This window comes from Melanerpes formicivorus, unplaced genomic scaffold (assembly GCF_026170545.1).
Source record: "Melanerpes formicivorus ecotype bairdi unplaced genomic scaffold, bMelFor1.0.p_v2 SCAF_6, whole genome shotgun sequence".
Lineage (NCBI taxonomy): Eukaryota > Metazoa > Chordata > Aves > Piciformes > Picidae > Melanerpes > Melanerpes formicivorus.
Genome location: NW_027142358.1, coordinates 13270041 through 13296037, shown reverse-complemented (window position 1 = coordinate 13296037; position 25997 = coordinate 13270041). Strand labels below are relative to the sequence as shown.

Genomic DNA, 25997 nt, shown 5'->3' with positions numbered 1-25997 from the left:
TACATTTCACCACAATTTGGATGTATTAAAAGCAACTCTTCGCTTCTTATACTTTTCCCTTATAAACACCAAGCTTTTTTGACTAAATAAAAGCCAGTCACTTAATTCCATATATTCAAGAATGTAGAGCATCCAGACAACCTTAAGTCTTACCAGCTGAAACTTGTTAAGTCCACTATGAAATACAGTGTGTATGTAAATTCTGCTTGTCTTGACCCTATTATATAGCAAGTCCTCAAAACTGTTCATAGTGATACCAGTTTTAAAGTATTACTGACAATATATTCTTTTTGCGGCCAAACCAGAGTAAGATGCTTGACAATTTCCACAGCTTCTCAACCTCAGAATGAGCAGGAAGCACTTTAAAATTACTAAAACAGAACTCAGGCAAGCTACAAACTGCATTCACAGCTCAAAGCACCTTTCTTAACCAAGAATATAGCTCAAAAGAAAGCTTAGCTACTTGCAATTTTCCTGATACTGAAGGTGTCCAAGTCTTAATTCTTAGTCACCCCCTCAACCTCTCATCAGAGACAGGAGTTGAGCAAATGCTTCAGCAGCTTTCTTACTCTTCATACCACAGATATGTCACACCTTTCATTAAAACCCACTAATAATTTATTACCATTATAATGGTATTGTGATCAGCGTTTCTCAGGTCCTATTGCCCACAGGGAATTTGCTCCTGCCATAAGGAACTTCCCAATGCTGAAAACTGACAGATCTCCAGGGCAATATTCTAATCCTAACCACCTTTTTTTTTTTTCTGGATATCACAAGTGTTTGTTCAAAGCATAAACAAACCCAGGAGACCTAACAACTAGTTGTTTGTAAAGCCTCTCTAAAAACATGCAGCTCCACAAGCCTCCAAGTTTCTCAAATAAGACCACATTCTCCTATTGTTCTCCTTTTAAACTTCAGGCACAATACAGCAATACAGGAATTAACTTCATGATTTGGTTTTATCACAAACCAGTTTTCAAAATCCAAATCATAGTTTAGGAATACATAAGGAATTCAACAGGGGAAAAAAAAATCCTTAAAAGTCCAGAGGATGCTAAAGTCAAGTTTAACAGGGCACAGAATACTGCAAACATAGGTATTAAAATTTAACAAGCATATTTGTCTTTATGCCATTGCTCCAAGCAGGCTAACACTACACAGCAGGCAGAGTGTTTAGAATATTTTATAGAATTCTAGCTCTGATATTCTCAAAGCTTTCATGTACTCAGCAACCAGACAGAGAGGGTAGAAGGCTACCTAGCCACACATTAGAACTAAGTGGTGCACAGAGCAAGGGCAGAAATATCAGTGCAGCTCAGCAGTGCCCAGCATTCAGTCTTGTACTGTCATCCCACACAGTACTGTTCATGTACGTGCACATTGGACAGCTTAACCAGTGCTGCTTGGTACATTCTCATCTAATTCCACGACTTGACATCCTACAAAAGAGTTGACATCAGTGATTGGCAATCATTTCAATACTTCAGGCCAGGAAAGAAATTGAGACCCACTGGAAGTGTACGTATGTGTGACCACCGTAGTATTTTGGTCGTAGTGCTTGAGAGTCACTGCAGAAAAGCAGAAATTGTCATAGCAATCCATGTCATGAACACAACATTCTTCTGCATTACAGAACTCTACCACACACTTGTGGAACAATCACTGTTCACCTAGACTTGATTACCTAAACATTTCTTCTCAACATATCTGTTCAATGCTGTGTTCAGAGTGCACACAGCACATACATAACTAAGCAGACAGTTCTCACCTCCTCAGGGGGTAGAGTAGCCAGCGGTTTTATGACAGCAGCTAGGGGAACTTGGGACTGTTTGGCCATATCTGAGGTGCAGGGAATATTGTAAGATGTACATCTTATGTAGCGGGGGCTTGCATTACCTGGGGAACAAAGGAAAAATCCCCACAAATTTCAGTAAAGTTAAATTTATATTCAGAAACAGAAACAAAGATACCTGTACCCGTGTTGTTAAGTCACAGAGACTAAAAGCTTATCTAAATAATCAATTAATTTCAAACTATGTAAAACTTCCATTCCAAACAAAATGCCTCTTTATGATTAACTATGTACAAAAAAATCCCTTAATTCACAGCAAATGAACTTGACTTCACTTCAACTTAAACCTCTGAAGAAGCACTCCTGTTTCACTCTTTTTGCAGAATGCAATCTATTATGGGCGGAAAACTCAAACATTGCTAGTGCCTCCATTTTGTAATTTTGGCTGAAGAGAGAACTACTTGATTGTGGAATCAGATTCTGAAGTTTTAATGGAGTTTTCCATCTCAAAAACTGGGGGAAATTAAAAGATGAAACATCCTTTCTCTATGAAACCTCTGAACCAACTGACATCCCACTCAATTGAAAAAAAAAAAAAAACCAAACCCAGTTTGCAGCACGATTTCAATGATGTTGCTAGTAAATCTCAGGTCTCAACTGTTGTTGGCTTCATTTGCTGCTTTCTGACATCACTCCTAATACTGGTCCCAGTTATACGCCTTGCAAAATGCTTTTCTTTTTTTACTTGCAAATTGCTTACTAGCTACGAGTCACAGAAATCTAAACTAAGATCCCCCCAGGACTTCAAACTAAGCTTCTGGTTGTAAAGCACACATCCCTAGCCACTCAAATTATTCCTCAAATTTCAAAGACAGACAGTTCTGTCATTGACTGTTTGGGGGTTGCATTTTGTTTATTTAGGGAAAGAAAAATATTTTACCTTGATCCTTGACTAGGAAATTTGTAGTAACAAGAGGTGGGACCTGTCCTCTCACTCCAGTGACAAACGGTTCTGCCCCACGGTTAGTTCTGTCATCTTCTATCACTTGAATCTATGATGGGAAACAGGACATTAATATTTGGAGGTTTGATTTCAAAGTACTGCAAAATCAAAAATTTTTATCTGTAAGACAGTGAAAATGGGATCCGAGGCAAATACTACTATCTCTAGAAATACAGTCTAAAGCAAGTAAGTTTTATCAAGCAGTCACCTCTCAGATCGATTTTGAGTAGTACTTAATGACTAACATTAAATTACAAGCCAAACATATATCAAGAAAGGAATTTCTGAGAGTATTCCCCCGTACAGTGGTCCTAGTCAAATTAAAATGAGAAGCTTCTGTAAGCCTCAGGTTGAAGTTCTATGGATAACCTGGCTTTTGCTTTCTTTATTATTCCCAGTTTTCACAGTATGCGTTTATTTCTAACCACTGTAACTCTGACCTAGAGAAAGATGCTTGCAAGCTCAGGTGGAAGTCTTCATTGCTCCACAGTGCTCAAGTGTGTGATTTGAATTCTGGGGATGTGAAAAGTGAAGTTTCAATAGACTTATCAATGAATGAAGCTTAAACTTTAAAGCTAGTAAAAATACTAAATTTCTTAGTATTTCAACTTCCTCATTAATGCAAATATGCTTAAAATGGAAACATATCAGAGTTTTATTTGACTGAAATATCCACTGATCTCTGCCTAAGAACAGAAAAATGTGGTTCTGTAACTTCTAACTACATTTCTATACTGGTGACAGAATGGAGCATTAAAGCTAGCAAACATTCTTCTGATCTTATTTTGCCACCAAACATGCATGCCTTTGCTTAGGGTAAATTGTGAAATGAAGATATTTGCATGACAGAACTACTCCACCACTAAGGATTCCAAGTTGTCAGCAGAAAGCCTCCCAGTGACAGTGACTATTCGAAGATAAATTTAGTCCTAACTCAAAACTCTGCAGACTGACTGACACCAGTGTAACTGTTACATCACCAGCTTTGGAAGAAACAATACAAGGGTAATAAAAAACTGAATGTGTTTGTGTTTTGTGGTTGGGGTTTTTTGGTTTAGTTTTGGCTTTGGTTTTGTTTTGTTTTCATCCAAAAGGTAGCTGCTTTTTTCTGTCTTTAGGTAAGATTCTCTACACATAAACATTAAATTTTCAAATAAGAAATTTAATGGTTATGTATGAGCACAGATAATGAGAGAATGTTTATGGCTCCCCATGCCTCATATTAATCTACTGGAAGATTCATATCAGAAAATAACATCAAACCAAAAATGTCCATGTTCAATTTGAGAACTTCAGAGCATTAGCATACGCAGTACTTGTATATCAAGAACAGTAATAGAATTCTGTTCAAAACTGTTAGAAAATATGGCTGAAGAGGCTCATGCTGTGTGTACAAGTTAATATAAGACACACTGTATGGACAATTGCACTGATAGCTTACATCGAAAATGCCAGCTGGAATCTGATGAAGAAAATACTCTAAAGACCAGACAACATGAAGGGGAGACATTCTTCATGATCTGTTTCTGAAAGTCTGCTTCCTATTGCCTCACCATCCCAGTAGAGAAGACTTTTAACAACCTCTTGTGGTGTAATGTTACTCTTTTTTGATAAGGCAAGCAGAAGACAGCAAGGAAAGGGTAAAGGATTAATGATGGGAGGGTTAGCAAGGTGAAGTTCAGATTCCAGGCATGCATGGATGGTCACCAACACACACACTAAAATTGACATATATACAGCACTTACTGGACTAGGAATTGCATCTGGGTCTATTCTGTGCCTGGGTTTCTGCTGGGGTGGCAGCTCATTAACTTGCTTTTTTTAAAAAAAATAAAAAGTAAAGAGTGCCACCAGAAAAAAAAAAAAAGGAAGAGAAAAAAGAAAGGAAAAGAAAATAAAAAGAGGATAATAAACCAAAAAGTAACACTGTTACTTCTCTCTACCCAAACCTGTAGCACTGGAATTAAAATACATTTGGACATTGGTTCATTGAACAGGAAACATCAGCTTCTGCAGCATACACGGATCCCAAACCCAGCCTTGACAGGATACTGGGCTTGAGCTCTGAACACATTGCTAACAGAGGTAGTGGCTCACATGCTCATTTTAGTTAGAAATTGGGGATTTACGCTTCAAGAACATGCTGGAAAGAAGGCAACTGACACAAGCCAATTGAGATCTAATTTAGTAGAAGAAAAGCAGACAAGCAACTGAAGACTTTTTATACTCCATGAAAAAAATACAGTAATTAACTTCACATAAACGTGGCATTTAAGCACATAATCTTTTCTGAATAGCAGTAACTTCTGAGCAGCACCAGTCCAGATCTATGATGTAACTCAAAACTAAATTCTCCTTATAGTTTTGCCCTGGAAAGGTTTCCTGTTATCAAATCACTGTGGCCTTCTGAGACAGTAACAGAACAGCAGCAGACAGAACAGCACTGGTAGACTAGTGGCGGTAACAGTGCCAAGCTTAGCAACTCATCATTGCTGACCAGTACACAGCACTGCTTGTCATTTCTGGATGATAAACCCTGAGAAATCGTCCATATCTGACTGAAGTACAGTAATGTCCCAAGAGAACACTAATCATTTCTTTCACAACTTAAAGGAGAACAGAAAAGCACAACCATTTCCTATTAACCATACTTTAAATGTGGATCAGACAGCTCATAGACTGTCATCTCAAAGCCTGAAATTGGTTCACTTTGAAGTCCTTAGGCAAGAATCCAGAAATGGATAAACAAGCTCAACGAGAGTCCTCCAGGATTCCCAAAATACAACATAATAAAGAAAAACACCCAATGAATCAAAGCACTGATTTGCATGTGCAGTGCCTTTCTTTAGTCAGGGAAAAAATACTGCTTCTGGTCACAATCATAAAAGATGGAGGTGGGATGTACCAGAGAAAGGTAGGCAGGAAAACAGTCTGATGTTATTCAGAATGAAAATCTGTTTTCAACTTTGGTATTTTTCAGGTTTTTTATATAAAAACACTGTGGAAGAGTTCACACTGATAAGAACAAAGTAAGCTTACAGGGCTAGGAATGGAATCCGGATCCAAGCGTTTTGGTGGAGGTGGTGGTCCGGGTTGACGTCCATAATTTGGTGTTCCTGGATAGGCTCCTCCATAGTTTGGCTGGGGACCCCTTACCTGCCCAAAGAAACCTTACAAGAAAGGGACAGCAAAATCAAACAATGGCTATCACTAGAGAGACTTAAATTTGATGTCTAGTTGCATAACTGACTGAAAGTTCATAACAAAATTTTGATCATAAATTTTCAGTGTTATGGTAATAATTATGCAATTTTTTGGCCAAGTAAACTAGGATTTATTTACTTAGAATCATAGAATCAACCAGATTGGAAAAGACCTCCAAGATCATCCACTCCAACCTATCACCCAGCCCTGTACAATCAACTAAACCATGGCACTAAGTGCTTCATCAGCCTTTTCTTGAAGATTTCCAGAGACAGTGACTCCACCACCTCCCTGGGCAGCCCATTCCAATGGCAAATCACTCTCTCTGTGAAGAACTTCTTCCTAATATCCAGCCTGAACACAGCCTGGCACAACTTGAGACTGTGTCCCCTCATTCTGTTGCTGGTTGCCTGGGAGAACAGACCGACCCACACCTGGCTACAACCTCCCCTCAGGTAGCTGTAGACAGCAATAAGGTCTCCCCTCATCCTCCTCTGGGGGACACCGCTAGTGACTGGCCGCCAGCTGGATGTGGCACCATTCACCACCACTCTCTGGGCCTGGCCCTCCAGCCAGTTCTTGACCCATTTCAGAGTGAATCTGTCTAAGCCATGAGCTCCCAGCTTCTCCAGGAATGCATGACCTAGTAACATCCTTAAACTCTTCCTGGGATATCTCCCTTTTTTTCCAAAGGGGATACGCCCTCTTTTTTTCCCCTTATATTACATTGATTAACACCTGTGAGACATTTAACTTTGAATGACACATTCTACTGTTTATCCTGGATTTGCCCTTCACGTATGAGTACAGGGAAAGATGAAACCTCCAGAGTGGAGCCAGGAGCCCACAGCTAACAAGCCTGGAATCCATAGCTTTCAATTCCTATGACAGGAATACTCACCGTTCTGCTGCATTTGGTATCCTGGCTGAGGAGGATGAGTGGGAGGAGGTGGTCCATGAAGGCCACTGACAGCAGGCCCAGGGTGTGGCCCTGACATAGTTGATGGAGGTGGTGGTGAGGATACATGATTAGGTTGTGATACTGGTGGTCCAGCAAGTGTCTGCCCAAGTGGTGGTGGGCCTGGCACGGTAGGTGGCCTTGGGGCACCTGTGGTAGGAGGGTAAGAGGGAGGTACAATCCCTGCAGGAGAGGGAGGTGGGGCAAAACCAGGGACTTGAGTAGGCAGGCGCTGAGTTGTTATTGGTTGACCTGGAAAAGGAGGTTGTGCCAAAGGAGGATCCTGAGACACAGTGGTAGGAGGCGGTCCTGGGCTTGCAGTGTAATGTGTGTAGAGACCAAATCCTGTTGCACTAAAGCTTTCCGAGACTGGTGGAACTGATGTTGGAGGACCTGGTAAGAAAGAAAGATGATAGAACATCATTTCCTTCTATCTTCCAGACAGTTAATATGCAAGTAAAGTCCAGGTGCTCTAGATTATCTAAACAGGTCTACCACTTCCAGTGGTAGACTTTGTGTTTGACACCAAGGTTCACCTAGCTGAGCAGAGGTATTGTTACTGCAGTGTCCCTTACAATAGTCTCAGTTTTGCTTTCCCCAATGACAGAATTGTTATGGTTGGAAAAGACCTCTATGATCATGTTATTAGTCAAGGAAACTATCATTTACTATGGCAGATGTCAACACTTGGAGAATTCCCAACATCATACGGTAATCAATCACTGATGAGCAAGTCTTTGATGAATTACTAGTATAAATGAAAAGCAATAGAGTATTTCTGTAGCCAGGAAACCTCACCATAGCCCAGACCAGCTGGGGGAGGAGCAGAAGCTGTAGTAATGCCAATCGTCATCCCTGCCATGTGATTGCGGAGCTGCTGTACGTTGGCTGGGGTGGGACCATATTGCTGGAACGCAGATGTCTGGATGACAGGCGTGGGTGCTGAGCCTGGCAGAAACGGCTGAGAAGCAGGTGGCCTGAGAAGAAAGACAAGAAACCTCACTGGATGCCCCATTATACAAGCACTTAAGAGTTCTCTGCCTTTTAAAATTGTTCCACCACAAACACTAGTCAGTTTTCAATTATTTACATAAAACCATTGTAGCTTAATTTTGGAAAAATAATTACGTATCCTGAGTGGATAATACATAAATAATCTACTGGTTCATAAAATACATACTCTGTTTGATGCTTCTTTTTGTTAATTCCGCTTTAATTATCACAACAAATCAGAAATATGCAAGAGTCTAGAGAGCAATAGTAAGGCCTGCACAGCTATTTAGTAATGCTCTGTTGGCTCAAAGGATGTGGACTCTCCAGCTGACAATGCTAAGCTTCACCAGAAGGAAGCAAAAACCAATCACCTTCCACCATAACCACTAATCACAACTGGTAAGAACTGTTGCTACTTGCACCACAGGAGTAATGGCAATATCTTTCTGAAGAAGACACTCATGAGCTTTAAATGAAGACAACTCAGTGATACAGACAGAGAAAGCCCCAGGACCAATACTAGGAATTTACTCAGGAATGACAGATAGCAACATGCTCCAGACAAAGATAAATTCACACTGCCAAGGAATCAAATACTATGGCTCTGTGGATTCAATTGTTGTAAAATAAGACAGATTATGGGAACTAGAAAATTACTTATAGGAAAATTACTACCACAAAAAAGTCTTTGGAGCAGAAGTGATTTTGATCAGGCACTGACATCTGCTCACATTCTTCCAGAAGTTTTTCATCTCCAGAGATTCTTACTGTCTAACAAATAGCCCTAATGCAAAATGCTGTTCTAAAACAATAAGGAAGCACTAAAGAAAGCCCATATGCACCACAAGGAAAACAAAGTATTTACTTTGTTTGAGATCCTAAAAGGTCTAGAGCTAGCATAGGTCTACCAAGACAGGGCATTTTTAGGATTTGCTTTTAATGTACATACGTCTGCACTGGGGCCGCTGAGGCGGGAATTCCGTTCTGCACATCTCCATGTCCGAACGGACTGTATGCCAGGTGGTCAGAAGGAAGAGATGCTCCAGAAGTTGGAGGAGGAGCTTCAGATGTTTCAGGGGCTCTTAATGAACCTAGAGACATCAGGAGGAAGACAAAAAAAAAATTTAGAAATCACAAGTTACTCACAGAAACAGGAATTTGAACCAACTACCAAGAGAAATCCAAGAAATAAAATTGCAGAAACAATTTTGTGGTGGCCAACCTGACGTATCAGTACTCCATGAGCAACAAACCCTTTACAACTACTTTGGAAGCAGCAAAACTGAACACACATGTTTTTAGACACTGTCACTAGTCATCATCTCCACACAAACCGAGTAGAAAATATGTACTGTGGAAGGTCTTCAAAAAGCATCTTTTGATGAAGAAAAAAAAGTGTTAGTTTGTCAGCAGCCTATTCTTCCTCTTCCAAGACAAATTATTTTTATCTAGCCCAAGGACAGTACTCACATGGAACCTAATGATTAATTACAGGTCAATATTTCCTACTTGAAAAGTAAGCAGCTTATGCAAGTTAGATTCACTTTTCCAAAATATGTCTAGTTGCTTTCATATGTAACATAATGAAGTCCACCACAGACTGTTCTTCACAGCCTCTCAAGGTTGGAGGCTAACAGGAATACTTGATCATCTTTCAAACTGAGCTGGTTCAGTCACAGTCTGAACATACTTGCTTAAGAAACAAGTCTTCACACTTTCTGCAAGCTGCAGCACTGGATACAATACCAGCAGAACAACTGTCTACTTCCAAAAAGTAGTATATAAACTTCCATTTCTATAATAATATGCTAAAACTTATGATAAATAGAACAACCATGTAACCATGCCTGCTAACCACAGGGAAACATATTTCAGGCATGGGATATAGTTAAACTGTCCCATGAGACCAAGGCAAAACATGCACACTGTTGTGTGTCTCTGACAGTGACCAGCATGACAAGTTTAAAAAGGACTCCTGAAACCATCTTGTGAGGAATCATTATTAAATATGTTATCACAAAAGCCGTTTCACAACTCTAAAGCATAATTTATACACCAAAGCATGAGGTTTCAACTCATCTATACTTTTGCTACATGTAATTCTTAATAAGGTGGATATAAAATTTAAGGCAGACATTAAGTAGACCTTGTATGAATAACCAGTAATTTCTTGGTCTTTTTCCTTCACAACTAGACTCAGGACTCAATGTTTAATGTTTTTATATAATGTTTTAGTCTTGAAAGCGTATTTAATCCAATTCCTGGAGGGTTTCTGTGCGTTATTTTGGGATGGGTTTTGATGGGGTTTTTTGGTGGTTTTGTTGTTTCGTTTTGCTTTTTTACAACAGGCATAAAATTTGAGAAATAGAATCACAGAAATAGATGCTTACTTCAGAAAAAGCTTCTGAAGTGTGTTTTGGCACTTTTAGACTGGTTGAACAGCCACTGAAAAAAATTCACTTGAAAAGGTATGAATATCTAGCACTTTACTAGCTTATGTTTCATTAGGGTTGGGGAATCCTGAATTGCCCTTCAACACCTTTGAGGCATTGCTCTTGCTCATCACAGACCTCAAAATGGAGGTAGACTACAAGTGAAAAAGGAAGTTCCTGTGATTTTACTCAAATCCCTGTGATTTGAGGTCTTGGCTCAGCTCTAATTCCCTACTCTTATAAACAAGTTAGCACTACTGGAAACAGCTCTTCAAAATTCTACTCATTTGAATGAAGGGAAAATACAACACATTTTCTTGCACCATTTCTAATTCTCATACCTTGATTGCTAGCTTTGCAAAAGTATTTCCTTCAAACCACAGCTTTTTGAGTTATTACTATTCCTAACATACTTGGTTTCTATGCTACAGCCAATGAAGCTAAAAACTTTGTTTCCCTTAATGACAGCACAAGTTACAAAAATCTCATGACTTCCAATTACGGCCTCCCAGTGCTTGTGGAGATTTTCCATTTCCTCATTGCAGTGCTGTAATTTAAAGCCTCACAGTTTAGTTCTGTCCTGAATAGGACTAAGGATTGTCCCCAACAGAACCGAAACAGGTTTTGAGATCAATCTCCAGAAAACATCAGTCAAAAAGTCAAGCTTTAGCTATGAATCTGCAGGCAAAAGGGATTTCCATGAGGATTATTTCTTCAGGTCCTATTTATGTTTCTGGAGTGCTGCCTATAATTAGATTGCAAAGTGTCCCATCCACCTCTGCCTGAATAATCAGGTACCTCTCTGAAAAATATAATTGTATTAAATGGAGACTTGGCACAGAAGAAGTGGCACAAACACTCCCACAGAAAGGACGGACATCATTTACCTATGAAATTAGGTGCAAGAGAATTGTCAGAGTTGAGAGATACAGGAGAGCCCTTCAAAGGGAATCCCAAGGAAGGAAAGTAACCTGGAAAGACAGAATACACCAGTAAAGCAAGCCTGAGAGAAAGAACCGTGAGACAGTGCTTCCAAAGCTGAACACAGTCTACAGTAATGAAAACATCACATACAAAAAATTCACAACACATTTACCACATTAGTCCTTAAGCTACACTCCCTTCTCACTGTTCTACCTTGCATAATAAATATTATAGTTAGAGCTAGAGTCTGTTACAGAAATCAGACGTGAAAGACTCCCTGACTAAGGATGGCACCTGTTGTCCACATTCTTAACACTTGAATGTCATATTCAGCAGCTAGTAACAGGTCAGCTTCTGGCTATTATGCTACTGCTTCATTATAGAGATAGGAATCCTGGCTTTACAGTAATAGGTCAAAAAAATGCATGACTTGACAATTGAGATTTCCTTAATACAGTCCGCTAAGTCTAGGAAGGATGATCTCAGAAACAAAGACAGAAAAGAAATCTCCACAAACCATGGGTGGCCTTTGCTCTATATAAATAAAGTACAGAAAATATTACTGAAGAGTAGTGTAATACATCTTTATTGTTCAAATGAGATCCTTGTGTTGCCCTCAATGTATCAGCACCTTTCAATCATTACTAGTACAAATAAAACTTGCATTTTTCATCACCACAAGTTTACATGCATATTATCAAGCTTTCTAGGCATATCCTTACTGAGCTATCATGAACCACATTTCTGTTGTTCTAAAATTAAGAAAAGGCAAACCAGAAATAATTCAGAAGGAAAAAGTTCCCCTACAAAGAAGTACTTTTAAGGCTTGTAGTGTGAAAGTTCATGAAGTATCTGATGCAAACTCAATTGATGGCTACACTGAGCAGCCAAAGAGCTGCTCAATGGCTGAGCTCTGCCTCTGTCTTCCCAGGAAGCAGGATTTTTTCCTCTGTGCAGTGCTGGTTTTCATTACATTTACAGGAATTTAAACCCTCTGTGAAACTAGATCGGAACTCACAGATTAAAAGTGCTGTTGGAAAAGATTTATTGAGAGGATTGAAGGAAGGGGATTAAGGAAAGAAAAGGAAGATGAAGCAGTTGAAGCACCCATTCTTTAGCATGCCAAACTAACATTTCTTCTACTCAATGGAAAAAAACCAACCAAACAACAGTGTAATAATTTAGCTCTCAAATTCATCTCCCACTTCTGTTAGTTTCCTGACAACTACAGGCACTTTGATAGTTCTATTCTTCTTACTGACTTTGTTTTAAAATTTAAGTTGCAAAATCTCAAGACGTACTTGGAAGCGAGAGTAATATAGAGACTATCAGCATGATTAGCATATTGCTAATTTCCTTAGAATACCAATCTGAAATCAGAACAAACATTTGAGAGTCAAAGTTTCTGTTGTGCTTATCTCAGCAGAAGTTAATTCATCCATGCGATCACAGAATTATTTTGGTTGGAGAAGACCTCTCTTTACATCTCGGATGTTCAAGGAATTATTAATCTATTCAAGTACTCAGGATTAAGCCATTCAAGTACTCAGAAAAAAAATGTATCTAAAATTCTTCCATAATTTTAAGATAGCCTTTCTGTTGAAAATGGGGGGGGGGGGGGGAAGTTGAACAAAAACCAAGTAATATGAGAAATTATGGAATCCATTAGCTTGCCAAGTATCCACAGACCACCCACTGATTTTAAAGGCATTAATGAAAATAGCTGCATCTACACTTTCTGCCTAGAGCTGTATGTTGTAACCTTTCAGGATGGAGTATGCTTTACATGATTATTTAGAATGATTTAATCTCAATTGTAAATCTGTTACAATACCTAAATACTGCCTCCTCTCAGTCCTAGTCTGGTGCTTCAGTACTACAGGGAGAGGGGCATATAGGGAAAAAAACAAACAAACCAACCAGGCTGTGCTTTTCAACGTGTTAATTTCATGATCTACTAAAAGAAGAGTATGCCCTTCTAAAATGGACAAATGAAAGAACAACCACCTTAGAAGGTACAAGAACATGATTTTTATCATATAGGCTACATACAAAAGATAAGGTAACTGCTACCACAAAATAAAGACTAAGGAATTATACAGGAAAAAGAATCCTCCCACACAATATTTCACAGTTATCAATCATTAAGTTTTGATTGAGAAATACCTTGTGGAGGGACTGGCTGTTGATATCCCGGCATCGGACCATTATAAGCTCCATACTGCGACTGTGGAACCCCTGGCAATGGCTGTCCTCCATAGGCAGGCTGCTGGTATCCCTGATATCCAGGCTGAGGTTGCCCATAAGGAGGCCCTGTGTGAGTTTGCTGGTTTACACTCATTGTATTCACATCCCCAAACTAATCTCACCTGCAAAAAGAGGGGTAAATTCCTTTTAGCAGATGTAAATCCAAACTGGTCAGACTTCCCCACCATTTTTCACAGAAATTAAAACTCCTGAAATAAACAGAGGTAAAACATTAAAGGTAACTGCACAGCAATTTTTTTCAAGTAAGATAAATGCTTTACAAGAACTAAGTAGAAAACAGTATTTTAAGAAACTCTTTTCTAATCTACTTACTCACTGCTTCATCCTGGTCAGATTTGTGATCACCTTTTTAGAAAAAAAAATACCTAAACTGCCATTCGAAGTTTTCTGAGACACCTTACAAACTACTTTCACCTCACAGATCAGACCAACAGAAAACAGAACTCATGGCACAGATGGGAGACTCCTTAACATAAGCTTCAAAAACACTGAACAAATTCAGCTTTCACATCTGTTAGTCTACTAGATAGTGCTTCCTTACTACAAGAACCACACACTTCACCATCGATAACTTCAAGTGTTTGACAGAACCCAGAACACAAGAAGTATTTAAGGCTTGTTTTTAAACAATAGATCTAAATAATTTTGAACAACAATTTAAACTTCTTGCTATGTACATTAATTGCAGAAAATGAAAACATTACATAAAAGCAGCATGTTCACCTAAGAAAGGTGTTCAAAATGGAAAGACATCACATGTGAAGATGTTACTAAAGAAGGTATAAAAAAAGTGTTAAGACCTGAAACAGAGCATCAGAGACAGAGAGATGTTTCTTAGCAAAACTATGCAAGAAATCTTGCTTACCAGTCAGACTCCCAACACACTTTTGACTTAACTATATAAAGACACTGACTAACTTTATAATGAGAAAAGCAGAAATTGCACTGGGAGATGCCAAACCAGTCAAGCATATCTTACAATATCATGGTACCAAGCAGCCACAGAGCCCTTGAGCTGTGGAGAGCCCATGAGATGTCTTCATGGCCAGGAGATTCTCTCATGGTCTGTTTCTCAAGGATATTCTGCATCCCCTGTACTCTTCTGGACACTTTCTGTGGCACTGTTACCCTCTTCAGCTAAGACTATCTACACTAACACTGTAAAAAAAAAGGTCTTCAGAGAAATTTGTTTTTTTACTAAAGCATTCCACTTCATATAAAAATGCAATGGTAAGGTAAAGCAAGTAACTAATTCTGCCCCCATATTTTGCTCCACATTGCACGATGAACTTGTGGGTTGGAAGATACACAATAAATCTTAACACAGAGGAGACATACAGCTGCATCAGTCACCAGCCAGTTGAGGCAAATGCCAATGAGGAATCTATAATAACAAGCACTCCAGTTATTTTGCCTATACATTGATTACAGCATGCTGATCAATGCTAAGGTTGGTTCTACACACTGCCACAAATATGACATTAAAGAATTATTACAATAATTGACAACACAGTTGCACAGCAAAGGTACTAAAATAACTACAGCTTCTATATGAGCCATCTGCACAGAAATAATTTCAGATCCATATATATAGACAAAATAAATATATCACGACAAATCAATTATTTACAGAAGCTAGCATAATACATACAAACTACATTTAACCTCCTCCAGCTGGTAAACATGACAGAATGTAGAATCACAGAATGGTTTGGATTGGAAAAGACTTTGAAAATTATCTATTTCCAAATCCTCTGCCACGGGCAGTGGCACCTTCTACCAGACCAGGATGCTCAAGGCCCCATCCAGTCTGGCTTTGAACACTTCCAGGGTTGGGGTCTCCATAATTTCTCCGGGCAACCTGTTGCAGTGCCTCACCACTTTTCATGGCGGTTTCCTAATGTCTGTCTAATCTAAATCTAGATTCTTCCAATGTGAAGCCGTTATGCTTTGTCCTGTCATGTAAATACTAAGAATACTAATGCTTACTCTGAAATCAGGTATTACATTTCATATGAAAGCAAATAAAGCTTTATGTTTTTATTCTTTAAGTTATATAAATGTAGTGATAGGGGGGTTGCTTACAAAAACAACTTAAGCATTTAAAAGTAATTTGCTCTTGAAAGTAACACATAACGTTGGTCATAACAACTTACTACAGTGTGACAATTTCTGATTAGCCTGCAGTATTTTTAAACATGATTGCACATAAGAAACATGCCAGCAAGAGAGTAATTTCTAACAATTCTGGTTTACCACTACCACCTTTGACTTAGTTCTGCAGAACAGTCTAAACTGAGCTGCCATGAGGCCAGGAAATCTGGACTTTGGGACCTGCTCCCTTCCCACGTTCCCTGAAGGTTAACCTCTTCCTCTCCAGGTAGGCAACTGATATCACCACACTGCAATCACAGACCTGCCCACAACAACTTCCTGTTCAGTAAAGGAGGATGGGTCTGATTGCAAAGGTGGGGGTTTAAGGGAAGGGAGAATGCTTTGAGAAGACTGCTCTACCCAGACATCTTGAAACACATGGACATGGCTTTCTGCCAAGAAAGGAGGGCTCCTCCTGACTATTGCTTATTGGACTGTGTATGACGAATTTTACTTCTAGTCACAGCTCCTTCCTCCACAAAGAGTTGCAGGCAAAGTAGTAGCATCCTGGCAGGATACTTCCTGAGCTACAGTAATTACCACACTTCACAAGTTACACCTACAGAAATCCCTGACCAGATCTAATGCTTGAGCAAGGACTTACTACAGGGCAGAAGATCAACAATCTTACTGTTTTTTCCTCTCATTTTTTGCAAGAACTCAAGCATACCTCTTACAAACCACTTCTGACTTACTGTTGTGAATGTATATTCAGAAAGTGATCTTACTGAATTGCCTTTCACTGTTCTTTTTTCAGACTTCCCTCTCCTCCCTCACATGAATACCAGTATTTCCCACTTGAGTAGGCAGTATCTGTTGGCTTGTAGCTGTCTTCATAGTATACCAAAATCAAGAGATAAGCTTATGTAATGCAAGCTTACAGAGGCAAAGAGTTCTGAGATAATTTCCTGCACTTTCTGTGGAAAAGGTAGATACACAAAGGAAATGGTTCTAATTCAGTGTTCCCAACTAAGAGAAAGATAGATATATTTCAGACCTAGCCCATGTGGCAGCCAGCGCAGGCTAATCACCTCAGCATAAGCTGGTGCTTGCTCTATATTGGCATAGGGTCAAGGAGGGAATTGTAAAGGAGGAGGAAGACTCAAGACTAAGCCCAGTGCTGAAGCTGGGGACAGGGCTGCTTCATTCTTTTGGTTGCTCAACTTGCTCTAGAGGCATGCTTGTTCATCACTGATGTGGAGTATCACAAAGGGCAGGGCCAAGAGTACGAACCTCTGAGAAGGCAGAAGACAGTTGTCACTGAACAAATCTGGTTTTTTTTCTTCCACAGTACAAGCAATTTGTATCAATCAGCATTCATTTTGTCTCCATTCAAAAAAACCCAAAACATTAGAACCTGGTTACACAGAAAGAATTAAATGCATAGATGAGACAGGGAAAAATGGAGAAAACAGGCTGCTTCTGTGATAAGGTCTCATACTATTGGGAAAATGCTATGACAATTTTCTGGCAAAGCACAGAAGTCATTCTATGTCATTTTCTCTTTCAAGGCAGTTGACCATGGAAGTTTCGGTCAAAATAGTTGCACACCTAAAATTCATACTAGAAAGCTATTATACAAGATAGACAACCAGTGCTGATCAGAAATGAACTAATGTTAGAAAAATACACAGTAATACTGGGGGGTGGGGATCTTTCAACTTTTACAATAGTTCCCAGATCAAAACAGAGAACAATAACCTCCTACACATTTGTCCAAATCAATCCAAATGGCACTACTGGACCTGATCCTCCTATTTGGTTCTATTTTTGTGGTGCTCTGTCTTTCCACATGGGCAGATTCTCAATTTGTCACATCTGAGGTAGCATTTTCTCCACCTATGCATTTTAAGTCACTGCCAGAAATATCTTGTTATGAGAGGTAAAAGGCAAAGTTTTCAAAATTAATCTTTACAATTGAGTATCAGTCGAAGTCCAGAAGACATTGTGTTTTTCACTGAAGATGCTTTCAGGAGAAGAAAGGATAGATCAGCTGCTAGAATTTCTTGACACAAGTAGTACTGGAGCAGATTTTTGCAGCCCTGTTCTTTCTGGGTTAATTGAAAGAAGGCTTCGGGACATAAAAATCATGGCATACATCTAAGATGTGATTACTTTTACATTCTCCTAAAGAAGAGCCACATTAAACCCTGTTTTAATAGGCTGATTCATCATATGGGGCAAGATCCAATATAACATTCAAGTTACTAGAGTCAGATTGCTTAAAAACTGAATACAAAATAGTTTAGTCTTGACCTAACCTTAAATCTACCATTATTTCTAACCCCTGCCATCATCACCAGATTTTCACTTCAGTAGTATTTTATACTCTTTGTTGACTTAAATCTCCTGGTAGAACTGATTTACATCTCTGTTTCTGTAATAAAGGTCTAAGAAAAGATACCAAGAACACTCAGTTATGGGCATTGCTTCTGGAGAGTAATCCTGTGGAGCAAAAGTAATTGAAAATATGACATCAACTAAATCACAGCAAAGATTCCTCTCTTCCTTAGCTACGTCCACATGCATGTTACAACGTGTGAAGATATCTGACTCATTTCTGTGAACTTTGCACAAGTATAATTGATTAGGAAGTTACAACAGTAATTTACAGTTTAGAGAGAAGGCCAGAAGAATAGATAAATAGGAATACATAGGATGTAACTTTTAAATGCTACAATCCTAAACAAGTTTCCTTTGTATATACTGGAACACCAATGATCGTTCATCCAAAATCACTCCAACTTTTTCTACTCAAACATGCATTACACAAGTCCCATCACTCACAAGAAACTAACAAGTATACAATTAGCTTTTCCTAATGTATACTGTGCAATTTATACTTTTAGTGCTTTTTAGGTTAACAACTAATCTTCCTGAACATTTAAGAACAAGTTCTACCTTCACAATTCATCTCTGATAAAGCTTTTCAAACCTTAAGAACAAAAAATATCCACTTTCTCTGTTCCATGGAGCCCATGTTGTTGATGACTTTTAGTCACTCTTTGTACCTTGCCCTTCCTTAGCCAACCATCAATTCTTTCCTGGATTTTTGACCCTCCTGATAAGTGTTACAGGAAAAAAATACAGTCCTACAGTAGCATGAGAATACATTGAAAGAGGTATAAGCATCAAACGATTCATTAAAGAAATAATCCTCTAGACATCTGTTCACTGTTATAACTCAGCCTTCCTCCATGACATTAGAGCCTGGAGTGAATGTCATAGCATATTAAGAAGAAGTATCTCTTTTATCAATGTCTACTACACAGCCTATCTATAACAAAGAATCCTGAGTGGTACAGCTCCAACCAGAGTAGTTCCAGAAGCAAGAACTTTTTCCACACAAAGCTGTATAGAAATACTTACGCTTCCACACACGCGATGGAAAGTAAGTCCCCTTTTAAGAGCCAAGCCATATATATTTCTATCAATCCCCATAACCAGAACACCTACTCTATAAGAAGGGGGAATAAAAGAGAAGAGGGAAAAAACCCACAAAAACAAAAAACCCACCACGTTAAAGCCAAAGCTTTCTAAACCTATTCAGGACAACTTCATACTAACAGGAAAGACTGTAGTACAAAATCAGCAACAAAACACCTACCAGTTCCACAGATGTGATTCCACACTGCTTCTAAACAACAATACCTCAAACAGCAATTTCTCTCCCTCTAACATCCCCTGCCTCGCATTTGGTAAAGTTGACTAAGGAGCTGTGCTGCTCAAAAGGATCTAAATACATTTTTAAGGAGCCTTCACATTAATGGCTGTAAATCAACATCAAGTACCAAACTGAAAAATCTGTATTTGAACAAGACAATATAAATATTAACTCTGATGGATAACTTCTGGTGTGGATATAACCATTTCACCACTGTTTCTGCAACCACTTCCATCAGCCAGTAAGTCTAAACAGAACTTCAGTGTTACAGTTACCAAGAAGGCCCAGTTTATCTGCAGTTTTGCAAAGTCTCTCTGATTTGATGTAGATTTTGAAGTTAAGACACTACACACACATACTGAAAAATACCCAAGTATGTCTCAAGAATAAAAAATAATTAAACTAATCTTCATTCTACTTAAAAAACAAACAACAAAACAACATTGCTCAGAAAGAGTAAAAGCAAACTCCAATGATACAAACTAAACATGTTTAATGCACCATCTACATGGAAAGCAAGAGACTATTTCACATAACCATTCTTTCAAGACCAGACTTCGGCTGTGGTCATACCATCTTTATACCTTTCCTCCTTCCTCTTTCAAAGCTACTGACAGACAATCCCTAAGTTTTACTACCAACACCAATCAAACTCAGTCATCAGGTCTCTGCACGGGACCACGATCGTTTACAAGCCTGGAATGAATGGAAGCTTGAACAGCACAACACAAACGCTGGGTGAAGATCTGTGGATTACGAGAGATTAGGGACGTTGCTGAGGGGCTATCTACCTCACAGCGCACCCAGGACATAAAAAAAGTGCCCGGCTCCCCAGGAGGGTGCGACAACCCGACTCACAGACCCCCCTTTGGAGGGGCTGACGGCTCCCTTTGGAGCAGCCTATTCCCTACAGTAAAAATCCCCGCCGACAGGCAGCCTTGTAGGCCTCGTTGGGCCGGGCCAGGCCGAGCCGGCCCCTGGCGGTGAGCTCTCGCCCAGACGTATTACTGGTGAAGACCTGGGCTCCTGTAGAGACCAGACGTGGTGCACAGACACGACGGATCCGACGTGACACCGGGCTGGATGCTGCCAGGCCTCAATTCCTTGGCGGAGAAGAAGAGGCGTCTCAGGCCCCGGCCGGGCCCCCACGCGCGGTGCCAGCTGCCCGCCCTGGGCACCTGTGCGGCCGCCACCCCAAGCCCAGCACCGCCCTCCCTTCCCCCTGCGACCCCAGCAAAAGCCGCTCCGCGGCCCCACTCACCGCCGCTGCCCGCCGCTCCTGCCGCTGTTGCCGGGCCCGCTTCCGGTTGCCGGCCCCGCCGCTCCCCCGGAAGCGGCTCTCCCCCCGCCCGCTGCCTGCCACGTCCGCACTCCCCACCAACCTCCGCTCGTCGCTGCGCCCCACCCGGCAAGGCCCGGATACGGCACAGGCGCTGTGAGACGGGGAGCTCGCGCACCGCCTCCGCCTGCGGCCGCTGGCGTCACTGCGTCGGGCGGACGCCGCGCTCGCAGGGGCGGCCCTGGTTGGGTGTTCGGAAGTGCCGAGCTGTGGCGGGCGAGGACAACCCGGCGCAGTTTGCCTGGGTATCAGCCGCCGCCGCTCCAACGGCGGCCGTTGCTGGCGCGTTCAGACCAGAGCCGTGCTTGTCCATACAGGCGCTGTGCCCTCGCCTTGGATGCAGGACAGCCCCAAGTAGGGCGAGAGGGAAACTTGCATGGCCGCTGTAGCTGTGGTGTGGGGCAGAGCCGCGGGGCTCTTTTCTCAAATCGCCGGTACAGTCCGAGAACCGGCGCTTGGCCTCAGGAGCGGCTGAGCCGTCACTGAAGGCCTGGCTGGAGCCAACCTTGACGCAGCACAACCGCGGGCAAACTCTGCCGATCCTCACAGATTCACAGATTGCGTGGTCTTGGAAGAGACCCTGAAAGGTCATCTTGTCTTGACAGTCTTCAGGGACAGGACCTGAACCACATTCCTGCAAAACCCGGTCCACTATTTTACCACTCATTGTAGACAACTTCCTCCTTATGTGTAACCTAAATCTACCCTGCTACAATGCAAAACCATTGCCCTCTATCCTATTACTACAAGCCCTTCCCCAGCCTTCCTGTAGATCCCCTTCAGATACTGAAATTTAGTTACAAGGTCTCTGCAGTCCTCTTGACCATGTGTCCTGCCAGCAACCTGTGAAAGGCCATGACACAGGAGCACCCAGGGCCAGGTTTACGTTGAAATGTGATGCCTGTGCAAGGGTTGTTTGTTACCTACAGTTTTGTGTGCCCGCCAGCACCATGCAGTGGCACTGAATGAGCGGTATTATAAGACTGGTAGTGGAGTAGTCAAGTGAGCAATGGTGTCACAGCAAAACTGTTTCCTTTCAATGTTAGAACAGCCTCACAAAGATTGGTAAGGTACTTGTTAGTCACTGAGAGCTAAGCGCATGCAAAATGTAAAAGGTAAGTATGTTGTTAGGATCTTAACAAAATTCTTTTAAGCCCTGTAGCAAAGGAGAACGTGGATTCCTCCTATTGCTCCCAAGGGATCAAGGTAACTTGGGACAGCCAGGACACCTTGTCATGGTTTAAAAGAGAAAAGTGTAAAGGACTACTGTGCACTGGTGAGACCCCACCTGGAGTATTGCATCCATTTCTGCACTCCTCAGTTCAGAAAACACATGGTCCTGTTGGAGCAAACTAAGAGAAGGGCCATGAAAATGATCAGAGGGATGAACACCTATGAAGAAAGGCCAAGAAGGTTGGGGTTGCTCATCCTGGAGAAGAGAAGGTGCTGAGAAGACCTACTAGCAGCCTTCCAATACATAAGAAGGGTTTATAAGAATAATGGGGACAGGCTCTTTAGTAGGGTTGTAGCAATAGGACAAGGGGAGATGGTTTTAAAGTAAAAGAGGGCAGATTTAGACAAGATATTGATTGGTGGACCACTAGATGGATAAGGAACTGGCTTGATGGCCGCACCCAACGAGTGGCTGTCAATGGCTCCATGTCCCAGTGGAGGCCAGTGACAAGTGGAGTCCCTCAGGGATCAGTCCTGGGACCTATCTTATTCAACATCTTTGTGGGGGACATGGACAGTGGCATTGAGTGCACCCTCAGCAAGTTTGCTGATGACACCAAGCTGTGTGGTGCAGCAGACACGCTGGAGGGAAGGGAGGCCATCCAGAGGGACCTTGACAGGCTGGAGAGGTGGGCACAGGCCAACCTCATGAAGTTCAATAAGAGCAAGTGCAGGGTCCTGCATCTGGGTCGAGGCAATCCCAGGCACAAATACAGGCTGGGCAGTGACTGGCTGGAGGATAGCCCTGAGGAGAGAGACTTGGGGGTGCTGGTGGACAAAAAGCTCAACATGAGCTCTCAGTGTGCACTTGCAGCCCGCAAAGCCAATCAGATCCTGGGCTGCATCAGGAGAAGTGTGGCTAGCAGGTCGAGGGAGGTGATCCTCCCCCTCTACTCAGCCCTGGTGAGACCCCACCTGGAGTACTGTGTCCAGTTCTGGAGCCCCTATTACAAGAGGGATGTGGAGGTGCTGGAACGTGTCCAGAGAAGGGCCACAAGGATGATCAGAGGGCTGGAGCACCTCTCCTATGAGGACAGACTGAAGGAGTTGGGGCTGTACAGTCTGCAGAAGAGAAGGCTCCGAGGTGACCTAATTGTCGCCTTCCAGTATCTGAAGGGGGCCTACAGGAAGGCAGGGGAAGGACTTCTCAGGATATCAGGTAGTGATAGGGACTAGGGGGAATGGAGTGAAGCTGGAGGTGGGGAGATTCAGGCTGGATGTGAGGAGGAGGTTCTTCACCATGAGAGTGGTGAAACCCTGGAATGGGTTGTCCAGGGAGGTGGTCGAGGCCCCCGTCCCTGGGGGTGTTTAAGAGCAGGCTGGATGAGGCTCTGTCCAGCCTGATCTAGTGTGGGGTGTCCCTGCCCATGGCAGGGGGGTTGGAACTAGATGATCCTTGTGGTCCCTTCCAACCCTGAATGAAACTATGAAACTATGAAACTATGAAACTATATAAGGAAGACAGTTTTTACAATGAGGGTGGTGAAGCTCTGGAACATTAAAGGTTGGGTTGAATGAGGCTCTGAGCAATCTGATCTAGTTAAAAATGTCCCTGTTCACTGCAGGGTGGGTGGACTAGATGACCTTTAAAGGTCCATTCCAACTCAAACTATTCCATGACCCAGGTGCAGAGCTGTTCTCTTGGTCATTTGGGAGTGTACATACATAGTGCCCTGCAGAGAACTGAATCCTGTCTGTGTAGCTAATCCTGACTATTCTGGTTCCATGTCTAATTTTAGGAGTTGCTGTAGGAGATGTCAGGGAACAGGAAGCTGCAGAGAGAGCACATTACATCTATAGTCTGTTTTTCTTTTCAGAGCAGACATAGTGCTACTGTGTAATAATGCTAGCTGCACAAAGAAAACACAAGTATAGAGCATGTCACTTGTAAGCTGGTTTTATTCAGTTTCTGAGGATCATGTGCTATCACCTGATCTTCTATAAGTTTGTGCCTGTGTCATGTCCTTGTCTGAATACTGAGTGTTGGGTGACTCTAGGATTTGCATTTGGAATGGGAAGTGGAAACAAAATTTTTCTGAAATGCTTCCAGCTTTAAGAGTGTCAGACAAAGCTCTGGAGAGACAGGAGGTGTGCTATTTTCAGCAGTGCTCCAGTGAGAGATCTATGAGGGGGGGGGGGGGGGGGGGGCACAGAGGGGTGAGATTGACGTGACACGTGTGTAGGGCAACTCTGGCCCCTTACCAAGAGCAGAATCAAATGTCTAATCATAGGCAGAACAGCAGCTGAGAGTCCAGAAGAGCAGTGAAGGCTGGACTTGACAGTTTTAACTCCTCTTTTGTGTGTGTGTGAGCTTGAAAGAGAAGGTAAGCAGAGTACCTTTTGGAGAACCGGAGACTCGTGGCGTGAATTGTGAAGATGGGAGTAGCAGGTATCACCTGTTAAGAACTGGGTTCTGTTTTGAAGTAGGAAGACAGAATATCCATCGCACAGAGATCATGGGAGCTGAAGAAGAAATGCTCATCACGCTGTCTGGAGGTGCCCCCCTGGGGCTTCCGGCTGCAAGGGGGTTCAGAGCAGAAAAGACCCCTTCAAGTGTCAAAGGTAGGACCTTGAGATATGAACTGTGAGGCCAGAGTTGTTTTGCTGAACTCAAATACCCCTACTGAGTTGGACATCTATCACTACTGTTAAGGAATGCAGGAACTCCTTACAGTGGCAGCAGATCTTAAAAGGAAAACTTTGGTGGAATGGTCAATCAGGGTGTGGGGTGGGATGTGAGACCTGAAATAGATGCTGTTGAGGTACATACAAGTGTCTGTACAGCTCAGACACTTTGTACAACTCTCCCCAGTTGTCAGCAGAGATATAACCATAGTGACAGTGCAGGAAGGAGCAGGGCTCAAAAGTGGAAGCTTCAGTACTTGTGCAAAACACCCAACTAAAGAAAAAATATTTTAAATTGAAGCAACAAAAGCTGTATTTGTATTTCAGTTCAACTGCCCTAACACATCATGACTATATTCCAACTTTCAAAATAGACATTTCTTAAGGTCTCTTCTGTTGGTGAAACTTTCTTGATACGATCTGAAGTGAGTATTTTTTTATGCTCTAAGCAACAAATATTGGTTCCATCTCAAGAATTAAAGAAAAGCAGTTGTTTTGATGGGAATAAATATGAACTTTGAACTGCACTACTTTCAATAAGCAACTGTTACTGTTCTCTTTTCATGGAAGACTACCAAGTAGCTTAAAAATTAGGGGAAAAAAAGTCTTCTGTTTATTAAGTTCATAGCAGCTGCATCAGTCTTGACGAAATGGTATCTCGGGATGTCTCACTGGAAGGCATCCAGCAGCAGGAAGGAAAAAATGCTATGCCCAGCTCCTTCTGTTTCCTCAAGTAGACTGTGCCTCTAATAATTTTTAAATTAAATACTCTGTATCATTTTGGCTCACCCCAGGTCAAGGAGTGTTTGTTTGTTAACTTTTGCCAGATGGTTTGGAATCCCATAGGTTGGATCCAAAGTGAGTGTTTCTTAAATGGAGAAAGCTCCTTTTTTTTCCAAGGAAAACAACTTCTGTGCATACTCATAGAGCTTCAGGTGCCAAAGAGTCAGTGTCCTTGAAATAGGTATCTGGCATCAGTGATTGTTAGGAAATGGGATTTTCAGTGGCCACATAAACTGTGTAGAATCTAGAATTATTTTGACTCTTGTTTTTCCTCAATAGACAAGAAGTTGGGACTGAAAGGGGAGTAGATACTGTGTGTGTTATAAAGATTACTCAGGATTGAACAGCAGCAAGAACCAGACATTACCCAGGCTAAGCTGCTCCTTAAGATTAATGGAATATTGCTCAAAGATTAGTAGCATGTCTAGAAAGATACTAAGTAGAAGTAGCTGTCACCCCAGAACTGGGTGTCATATCTTAAGTTTAGCAAATAGAATGTCATGGGTTGGGTTGAATCTGCTGATGAGAGAGCAGGCTGTGTTAACCCAGCAGATATAGAGATAGATATAGATGTAGATGTAGATATAGATATAGATAGATATAGATATATATATAGATATAT

The 25997-nt window shown here is 41.5% G+C and overlaps 2 protein-coding genes across 7 annotated transcripts in view; one reads left to right on the top strand and one right to left on the bottom strand.

Annotated features, from left to right (window-relative positions):
- SEC24C (SEC24 homolog C, COPII coat complex component) overlaps positions 1-25997 on the bottom strand; it is an 85945-nt gene that overhangs the window by 13571 nt on the left and 46377 nt on the right. Inside the window, exons 1-11 of one of the 6 annotated variants that reach the window (XM_068139821.1) lie at positions 20657-20739; positions 13476-13678; positions 11273-11356; positions 8903-9044; positions 7759-7937; positions 7213-7353; positions 6904-7110; positions 5838-5968; positions 4545-4613; positions 2736-2847; positions 1772-1899 (exon numbers count right to left, since the gene is read on the bottom strand). In XM_068139821.1, the coding sequence (XP_067995922.1) occupies positions 1772-1899; positions 2736-2847; positions 4545-4613; positions 5838-5968; positions 6904-7110; positions 7213-7353; positions 7759-7937; positions 8903-9044; positions 11273-11356; positions 13476-13650 (1368 nt within the window). In that variant the 5' untranslated portion in view covers positions 13651-13678; positions 20657-20739. Of the gene's footprint in view, positions 1-1771; positions 1900-2735; positions 2848-4544; positions 4614-5837; positions 5969-6903; positions 7354-7758; positions 7938-8902; positions 9045-11272; positions 11357-13475; positions 13679-16964; positions 17077-20656; positions 20740-25997 lie in introns of those variants that run through there. The other 5 variants (XM_068139815.1, XM_068139817.1, XM_068139818.1 and 2 more) reach the window with 5 other exon arrangements.
- SYNPO2L (synaptopodin 2 like) overlaps positions 24144-25997 on the top strand; it is a 40448-nt gene continuing 38594 nt past the window's right edge. The window contains 2 exon segments of the mRNA XM_068139807.1: positions 24144-24468; positions 24470-24529. Coding sequence (XP_067995908.1) covers positions 24424-24468; positions 24470-24529 — 105 coding nt within the window. The 5' untranslated portion in view covers positions 24144-24423.